The sequence below is a fragment of the Marmota marmota genome, unplaced genomic scaffold, assembly GCF_001458135.2.
Source record: "Marmota marmota marmota unplaced genomic scaffold, marMar, whole genome shotgun sequence".
NCBI lineage: Eukaryota > Metazoa > Chordata > Mammalia > Rodentia > Sciuridae > Marmota > Marmota marmota.
The window spans coordinates 20,453,162-20,463,191 of record NW_025999960.1 but is presented as its reverse complement, the minus strand read 5'-3'; the positions used below and the strand labels follow the sequence as shown (position 1 = coordinate 20,463,191).

Genomic DNA, 10,030 nt, shown 5'->3' with positions numbered 1-10,030 from the left:
TTTGTATCTCATGGAATAATTTGGGGAGCATTTGTGTTCATTCTTCCTTAAAGGTTTGGTAAAATACAGCTGTGAATTCATCTGGCACTTGGCTTTTCTGTTTGGAGTTTTTCGTTTTGTTTTGTTTTCTGCTTAAATCTCATTGCTTGTTTTTCTGTTTAATATTACTGTCTTTCTGGTTCAGTTTTGACAAATAAATTTCTTGTGTTTAGAAAATTATCGATTTCTTCCAGTTTTTTTTCAGTTTGTTGGAGTATAAGATTTCAAAATCTTCCCTAATGATTCCCTGGACTTCAGTACTGTCTGTTGAAATAGTCCCTTTTTAATTTGTAATGTTATTCATTTGGATTTTCTCTTTCATGTTATTGTTTCTGTCTTACACTCACAGTCAATTCCTTGAGGTAATTACAATTAAATATCATCATTCAGACTAAGGATAAACAACACAACATTCTAGTCCCACATACTGAGAAAAAATGAAATCTATTTTTACATGCATAAAAAGTCTCACACCAGAAAAATAACTCATAATTTAAAGATCTTTGTAAGATAATGCTTTTATTTGTAGAAAATATTTTCTCAGTCTGTGCAAAGTAAATAGATTTTGCTGGAATTTTTCTTACATAAATCATTTCAAAAAAATTGCCTCATTAGTGTATGAAATCAATAGCAGTTTCAGTATTTGGACATCGTTACCTTCACACACTACCATGCACACCTTTATATATTTTTTTCCTTCAACTTTTTGCCAGAACAGAAGATCAAGAAGCAGCAATGCGAAACCATACAACAGTGACAATATTTATCCTAGCAGGACTGACAGAGGACCCCAAATTGAAGATTGTCCTGTTTATCTTCCTGCTTCTCACCTACCTACTAAGCATCTCAGGCAACCTGATTATCATTACCCTCACTCTGCTGGATTCTCATCTCAAAACCCCTATGTATTTCTTTCTTCGAAATTTTTCCTTCTTAGAAATTTCTTATACAACAGTCTGTATCCCAAAATTGCTTGTTAGCATGGCAACTGGTGACAAAACCATTTCCTATAACTGTTGTGCAGCTCAGTTATTTTTCGCCTTCCTTTTGGGTGCATCTGAATTTTATCTGCTGGCTGCCATGTCATATGATAGGTATGTTGCCATCTGTAAGCCTCTGCATTATACAACCATCATGAGCACCAAAACTTGTATCCAACTGGTCCTCAGCTCTTGGATCTCTGGTTTCCTCATCATTTTCCCAGCACTCATAATAGGTCTAAACCTGGATTTCTGTGACTCCAATATCATTGATCATTTCTACTGTGACACTGCTCCTCTACTGCAGATCTCCTGCACAGATACACATTTATTGGAAATGATGAGCTTCGTCCTAGCTTTAGTGACTCTCTTGGTTACTTTCTTCTTAGTGGCTCTGTCATACACATCTATTACACTAACCATTTTGAAACTCCCTTCTGCCAACCAGAGAAAAAAGGCCTTTTCCACATGCTCTTCTCATATGATTGTCATCTCCATCTCATATGGAAGCTGCATCTTCATGTACATTAAACCCTCAGCCAAGCAGCATATATCCTTAATGAAAGGAGTATCAGTGCTCAATACCTCTGTTGCCCCACTTTTGAACCCTTTCATTTATACTCTAAGAAACCAGCAGGTGAAGCAAGCATGTAAAGACTTGCTACAAAGAGTTCTGTCTTTATCTAACAAGTAGAATCACAGTGAGGTTTATAAAGGAAATTCATTGTCAATGAAAATTGCAAAGGAAGTAGCTGGATGGGATCCTAATTTTCTTTTCTGTTGCATTATTCGATATATTACTATATTTAACCTTTCACTTCTTCCTGAAGTGTCATGAAATTTACATAAGCTATTTTCCACCAATGGTTTTCCTTTCAAAATAATAAACATTCTTTTTCTGTTCTGTTATAAGTATTCTCACATATGACCCCTTTTTCTCTTTCTTTCATTGAAATGTATATATTTTAAATGTTTTATCAATTTAATGTATCAGTTCATTGAAAGTGTTATTTCCACATGAATGCAGTATGTTTAATTCTTATTATCATATTTGAAAATATGTAAAATCTTAATGATTTCAAAATAATTATATGATGTAACATCTTTGGGATTTCAGTTTTCCCCAGATTTTATTATATCTTGGTACACATTTTTAGTTTTCTTTTTCAATATATTTGAAAGTGGGAAATTGAGATTTAAAATAATAATAATAGTAATTTTTTATTTTGACCATTTTTTAAAATATCACACTATGCTTATGAAATAAAAAAAGTCATATGATATATTTGTGTTATATTTCATTTGATATAGATAAGAAAATATTAAATCATATAGCTATAAATTGAAAAAGAAAGGAATATTGCAATAGTAGTAGATAACATGTGAGTCTGGGCTACCTCCTCTCCCAGCTTAATGCACCCTCTGAATTTGGTGATACTCTATCCTGATATACAACATTCATCTTTTAATGGATGACTTTAGGAAGAATCTCATTTCTGTTTGATGATGGAATTTTGCTTATGCTTAACCAGCTGTATGACTAGATGGACAGACAACAACTACCTCAAGTTTAACAGCTAACATGACAGGGGAAAAAAAGCTCCTCACCTCATGACAGCAGGAAGGCAGAGAGAGGGAGGGGGAAAAGGAGAGTGAGAGGGAGGGATAGAGAAAGAGAGAAAGGGAGAAAGCAAGGGGTCAACAAGATATAGGTCCAAAGGCACACCCCCAAGGACCAATGCCTTCAACTAGGTCCTACCTCCTACATTTTCCACCACTTCCCAATAATTCATTCAGCTATGAATCACTCAATGGATTAATCCATTGATGAGGTCAGAGCCCTCATGATCTAATCACTTCCCAAAAGCCTCACCACTGAACATTGTTGTTATGGGAACCCAACCTTTTTAACACATGAGCCTTTGAGGGACGTTCCAGATCAAAACTATAATGAACTATAATGAATACTCATGTCTTTATTTGATGAAAGAAAGAATTAGATGAATATAATATAGACCTGTAAAATCATTATACCACAAATAATGTTAATAGGGGTTTATTGCACAATACCAATAAATGAATGAGCAGACATAACAACAAATTATATGAAATTTTCTAAAGAGACATGCTTCTAAGACCTCAAGCTTGAAACATTCCTTCATCTCTTTCACAGATTAGCTCAGTGAGCGTCATCTGTGTATGAATCACCATGTACTATTTTCCCATCAATATTAAAACAAACACATAATTTTTCTGTTTTTTCATAACTTTCTTATATCAAACATTGACTATGCATTACGTGATTATTGCAAAAAGACTAAATTTGAATTTGAATTTGAAATTTGAAGATAACCTTGGTGTGAATTCACCAAAATATTATGCTATTATTTATAAGTTAAAATAAATGTCCTTAGCTTGTGAATTTTATTAATTTACAGATACAGAAATCAAAGAACCAATGTCAATGCATCCATATTTTTAAAAAAAATTACTAAAAGTCATATTCTCAATTCTGACCTTATTCCAAGCTTGTGCATTAAAAGTGAGATCTAAATAAAGAAAAATAGCAATGAAATGTTAAGAGGTAACAAACACATACACATATATCTAGATTGATTTAAGAACATTAAATTAAAATTTTGGCTTCATTAAATAATTCCATTGTTTCAGTGTACAAATGGAAATATTAATTACATAATGTAGGAAATATATTTGAGCTACAACTGTGTACAACTGTGATCTTCTACATACTTAGTAATAATGAGCCTAAGACAGTTTCACTTTTTTGAAATAATTATCTTACTTACCATATCTTGGAAGGCTATTTTCACCTGCTTGTTCTTTAGAGTATAGATGAATGGGTTCAATAGAGGGGCAATGGACGTATTTAGAACAGCCACTCTCTTATTAAAAGTTGCTGCATCTTTAACAGGATTTATATACATAAAAATGCAACTTCCATATGAAAGTGAGACCACAATCATGTGAGAGGAACAGGTAGAAAAGGCTTTTTTCCTCTGGTGAACAGAAGGGAATTGCAAAATGGTCCTGATAATGTATGTGTAGGAAAGAATCACCAGCACCAAGGTGAAGATGAGGGTGACCGCAGCAAGGACAAGCTGAATCACTTCTATGAAATATGTGTCTGAACAGGATAAGTGCAACAACACAGTGTAGTCACAGCAATAATGATTGATGATGTTAGATGCACAGAAAGGCAGCTGGAGAGTCATCATATGTGGCACAATGTCAACTACAAAACCAGAGCACCAGGAACAGAACACGAGTCCAATGCAAAGTCTCCTGCTCATTAAGGTTGTGTAATGCAGGGGTCTGCAAATGGCAACATAGCGATCATAGGACATGGCTGCTAAAAGGTAAAATTCAGTATTATTGAGAGAAGGATGAGGACTGTGACATCTGCGTATAATTTTGGATCTATTTATTTTTTCTTTGAGTCTTTCAGTTTTTATTTAATATCCTTTAAAATTCTTTTGTTAGGTGCCTTAAACTGTTAGGAAATCTCCGTGATAAACTGACCTCTTTGTAATTTTGAAATGACTCTCCGTTTTCTTAATGACATTTTTGGCTCTGAAATCCACTTAATTGGTGTTAAGATAGCCATTCTAGCTTCTTTTATTCTTTTCTTGAATATGTTTCTCAGAACTTCTGCTACTTGATTTTTCCTTCTTAATTGAAGCTCCACACGCCACTCATCAAGACTTGTTATCTTTCATCTTTTAATAACAGAATTCTGATAAATATGAGATAATATCTCATGGGGGTTTCAATTTACATTTCCCTGATGAGTATTGATGTTGAACATTTCTTTTTCACATATCTGTTGGCCATTCAAATCTTCTTTTGAGAAAAGAAGGTCCTTTGCTCATTTTTAAATTGGGTTGTTTTCTTGCTTGTGGGTTGAGTTCTTTATATATTTTGGTCATATTATAAAAAGAATCACTTTGGGCTGGGGATATAGCTCAGTTGGTAGAGTGCTTGCCTCACATGCACAAGGCCATGGGTTCAATCCCCAGCACCACAAAAAAAAAAAAAAATCACTTGCAAATGTTTTCTCCCAACCTGTTAATTGACTCTTCAATCTCGTGTTTCCATTGTTTGCAGAAACTAAAGTTTACAAAAACCAGGGATTACATATAACTACCATTAAAAGGAAACTATGGTCTAACTTCCTTTGTATTGATTATTGTATCATAGTGTTTAGAAATCTTGGAATTTCTGCATAAACAATCAGACTAATATTTGAAGACAGTTTTGTCTTCATTTTCAGTCTTTTCAGCCTTTATTTTTGTGTCTTACTGCCCTAGATAATATCTCCAACTAGAAATTAAGTAGAGTGAGAAAGCCATCACCTAACTTTAATATTAAGAAGAAAATGTTCAGTGTTTCACCAATAAGGATGACTTGAGATGTAATTTTGTTTTAAGATGATTTGTTTTCCATTTCTAGTTTGCCTTCGTTCTAATATTTAATGAACTTGAATTTTGTTTTGGCAAGTGCTTTCTCTATATGTATTATGATGTTTAGACACAGAATTAAAATTTCATTATTTTTAAAAAATATTAAACTGACAGCATTCCTTGAGTAAATACTAACTTATGACATTTTAAAAATTTTCCATATTTCTAGAATTGACATATTTTAGATTTTTATTCTATATTTATGGCAGATATTATTCAATAATTTCTAATTTTATAAAAGTTTGTCATTTAGATGTCAGAGTTGGAGTATATAAGATTGTCATATACCTTATATTAGGCTATTCATATTTTCTTTTTTATATCATACCTATTATTAATATTATATCATGTATATTATTAAGGATGTACCATTAGTTCTGTGGTAATTATCTGACATAACTTTCCTATGTACATATATATGAGTATACTACAGTGAATCTCACCATTATGCACAGCCACAAGAAGTTAATTTTTAAAAATCTATGGGTAAGTGGCAGAAATATCAATAGAGGGGAGGTGTTAAAAGGAGAGGGAAGAGGAAAGAGAGATATGAAGGTCTGAATTAGAACAGGATATATTCCAGACTTGTATAATTACGTCAAAATGGATTCTATTTATTCATGTATAAATAAAATAAATCAATAAAAATAACTATTAAACATTAAAATAAAAGAAAATATTTTTTAAAAAATGCATAAAGACAATCTAATCATAGAGACTCCTCTGACAAACCAAACACAAGGACTTTCTGTCATTCTATAAACAACTGCTGAACTTTCCCAAAGTGACAAGGTCAGGAAAGGCTCAAAAAGACTGAGGAGCCATTGTAGGCTGGAGACTACAGAGACCATGTAACTGAATATAACAGATAATCTTGGATTGGACCCTGGACCAAAACAATTACATCATTGGGAAAGTTGGAGAAACTTGATTCTGGCCCATATGTGAGGTAATAGAGTTGCCTCCTGGTTAGCTTCTGGATTTTTAGGATGTAATGTGGTATATATGAGAATGCTTCTGTAAAAATAGACTTATTTTTAGGAATTTCATAATATCTCCTTATACTGTAAAATGTTTCAAGAGAAAGAGAAATAGGAAAGACTGATAAAATGTCAACACTTAGGGAAACTTGACGAAGGATATTGAAAATTATCTGTAGCATTCTCTCCTTTGACTGGATTTAATATATATAATGAATTATGTAAAAATAGAAAAATTAAAAGATGGGAAGTCAATAATTTACATTAAAATATATCTCAAAATAGTGCTTTTTAATGTTTTTAGAATTTTTTCAAAAAACAATTAGGCAATAACTAAAACACCTACCATTAAAGTACTTTGCAGGATAAGAATGAAACTTTACTAGACACTATCGAGGAAATAAGTAACTCTAACATAAAAGAAATGGCATAGTAATTTTAAAAACTTGCTGTAGAGCAACTGCAGTTGAAGCTTTGAGTCAATAATAGTATCATGTGTTATCCTTACACAGCCTAGCCTGGGACAACGATGATACCTGTAAACAAGGAAGGGAGACTAAAAGAAACAAACTATTTCTACATTCTGATTTATCTCCACTTCCCTTGGAGAGATGAATTCCCAGTCAATGTAAAATGCTGTAGAATTCTGAACCTCATCACAAAATCTTTCCAACTTTCATCCTCTAAGTCCACATACAGAAGCCTACAATCTGTGACTGACTTCACCACATTCTCATTCTCTAAAATGTGTATGCAGTTCTTTCTCTCTTGGTTTACAAAGCCAGTGAATCACTAAGATCAATGTAGCACTGGGATTCAGAAGGGAAGTAGAAACCTAAATTGATATGCAAGAGAAATTTATATTCAAAATAAAACGTAGAAAAAGATCAGAAGCCTGTGTATATGGGATTAAAATTCAGAGAGACAGGGGCTGGGGCTGGGGCTCAGTGGTAGACCACTTGCCCCTCACATGTGAGGCACTGGGTTCAATCCTCAGTACCACATAAAAATAAATAAATAAAAATAAAGTTATCATGTTCATCTATGACTAAAAAAACTATTTTAAAAAATTCAGAGAGACAGATGAAAGCAGGGAGATTTCAATGTAAAAAGTACCCCAAATAATAGTCAGAGAGGAGAAATAAGAACAGGAGATCTGTTGTATAATATAGTGACTGTAGTTAACAGCAATACCTTGTATACTTGGAAATTGCTAACAGATTAAATTTTAAGTGTTTTCACTCACAAAAAAATGATGAATACATGAAGTAATTATATTTTAATTGACTCAAGTTAGCCATTCTACATTGTATATTTATTTAAAGATAAGTATTTAAAGATAAGTATTGTACACAATAAATATACCCATTTTTGTCAATAAAAACATTAAAATTAAAAATAATATTAAAAATAACAATCACGTTGTACTTTAAGTAGCCAGTGAAAATTTTACAAGCCTGAACCTCAAGACAGTATAGAAACATCATTTGAATTCTTCAGAGGGAGCCTCTTCTCAGAACATGATGCCTTAAAATGATTCTTTAACTGAGACTAGTTAAAGCTCTGATAGACTCTTTACTGCTCAGAGTAACTAGGGAAATGTGCATGGCAATGATTGAAAACTGACGCAAGAGACAGCTTACATATATCTTATAGAAAATAAATTTTAAAATATTTAAATTTAGGTGGAAATTATTAGAACTGATAATAAATTAAGATCTTATTTGTTTCCACACAGGGGAAAAAAAAGAAAGAAAGACAAATACCAGATCTGCTCTATCTTCTCTATAGTATCTTTCATGGTGGGAACAACTTCTATCAAGGATTCAAGGATGAGTCTGACAGTTGTGACTAATAACTTCATTATCTAGAGTAGACTAAACATCTTTTATCACTTAGCAGTTTCTACAAAATAAGTCTCCCCTAACCTTAAGGTGTAAAGAATGTTAATTTATCATTGCTCCTGATTTATGGGTCACCTAGGCGATTCTACTCATCTGGATGGGATTCTCCCACATTTGGGGAGAACTATTGGTTGTAAGCTAGTCTAGAAAAGCTCCATTGAGATGAATCAGCTCAGCTTCAAGATGGCTGTCTCCAGCAAGATATTCTTTGTTCCTGTGAAAATTGATTGGGTTCCAGAGAGAGAACAGGTACATGCATAGTTTCTTGATTTTAACACTGTGGATGGTACAACGTTTCTTCTGTCCCATTATTTTTTTTAATTTTTATAACTTATTTATTTATGTATTTGTTTGTTTGTTTATGTGGTGTTGAGGATCCAACCCAGTGCCTCACACATGCTAGGCAGGCAATGTACCACTGAACTACAACCCCAGCCCCTGTCCCATTATTTTTGCGAAAGCAAGTCACATTTAAAGGGAAGGGGAAATAGATACCATCCTGATGGGAAGACCAGCCAAGACACAAGACAGCCGCTTTTCTATCCATCTACCACACAGCTCATGAAGAATCACCTAATCATCTAATCAGGAGGCTAATCAGGAGGCTTTAAACAGCAGAAATTTGATCTGGAGATGCAGCTCAGTCAGTGGCAGAGTGTTTGCCTAGCCTGAGGCCCTGGGTTCCATCTTCATTAACCTCCTTTTCCTCCCCACAAACACACAAATGAAAAAAAAAAAAAAAACACAGAAATTTATTCTTTCACATTTAGAAAACTAGGAGTCTGGAATGAAGATGTCATCAGAGATCAGATTCTTCAGGAGACTCAAGATAAAATGTCCCATCCCTCTCTCCAGTATTCTGGAGGTGACTGATAATCCTTGGTGCCTGTGGTTTATAGTTGTATCTCTACAATTTCTGCTTTCACCTTCACTTGTCTGTCTTCTCTGTGTGTCTATCTCCAAATATCTCTCTTTATTTACAGTCATCAGCCATTGAATTTAGCACCCACTCTAATCTTCAATATAGCCTCATCTTAAATTGATTACATTGCCCTCTGCTATGTGTGTAAAACAGAAGGGTTGCTTCTTTCTCAGCTAAACTCCTTTTGCAAATTTGCCATGAATACTCCCAACCCACCTTCCAACTACTCTGCCATTAATAATACATATGTTATTAGTTGTTGTTGTCAAAATTGAGTATCTTATAGTTTTAGAATCTTTTCCTTTACATATGATCAAAGAGATTCTCAAATAGTGTCCATCTTGGTCATGATTAATAAGAAATGAATGAAATAACCATAAATAGATCTGAGTTTTCTCATTATGAAAAATAAGTACTTTCTTCTATCAACCATTTTCCACAAATTTGCCCATGGTTGTATATAAAGAGAAAAAATGCAACTTATCTGAAATTAAAAATATCATCATAGCATTTAGGCCCAGATTCAAAGACCCTTTGAAAAATTGTTTCTGCACTCTTTCCAGCTGCTGCCAAAACACATACACATACACACACACACACACACACACACACACACACATACCCACACATAAGTAGTCATGTCTAATTCGTGATGGAGTCCTGTCTTTACTTATTGATGGCATGTGTGTGTATATACATGTGAATTATTTATGCCTTTATATTC

The 10,030-nt window shown here is 33.4% G+C and overlaps 2 protein-coding genes across 2 annotated transcripts; one reads left to right on the top strand and one right to left on the bottom strand.

Moving 5' to 3' along the window:
* The first annotated feature begins 765 nt into the window (after window positions 1-765).
* Window positions 766-1,713, top strand: LOC107148876 (olfactory receptor 6C74-like). The gene has a single exon (XM_015493608.1). The coding sequence runs from the start codon at window positions 775-777 to the stop codon at window positions 1,711-1,713; it is 939 nt and encodes a 312-aa protein (XP_015349094.1). The 5' UTR covers window positions 766-774.
* Window positions 1,714-3,158: 1,445 nt separating this feature from the next.
* Window positions 3,159-6,409, bottom strand: LOC107148766 (olfactory receptor 6C3-like). The gene is made up of 3 exons (XM_015493490.1): window positions 6,405-6,409; window positions 3,827-4,439; window positions 3,159-3,233 (listed from the first exon to the last, which is right to left on the bottom strand). Exons 1-3 carry the CDS (start codon window positions 6,407-6,409, stop codon window positions 3,159-3,161), a joined length of 693 nt encoding a protein of 230 aa, XP_015348976.1.
* Between the last annotated feature and the right edge of the window lie 3,621 nt (window positions 6,410-10,030).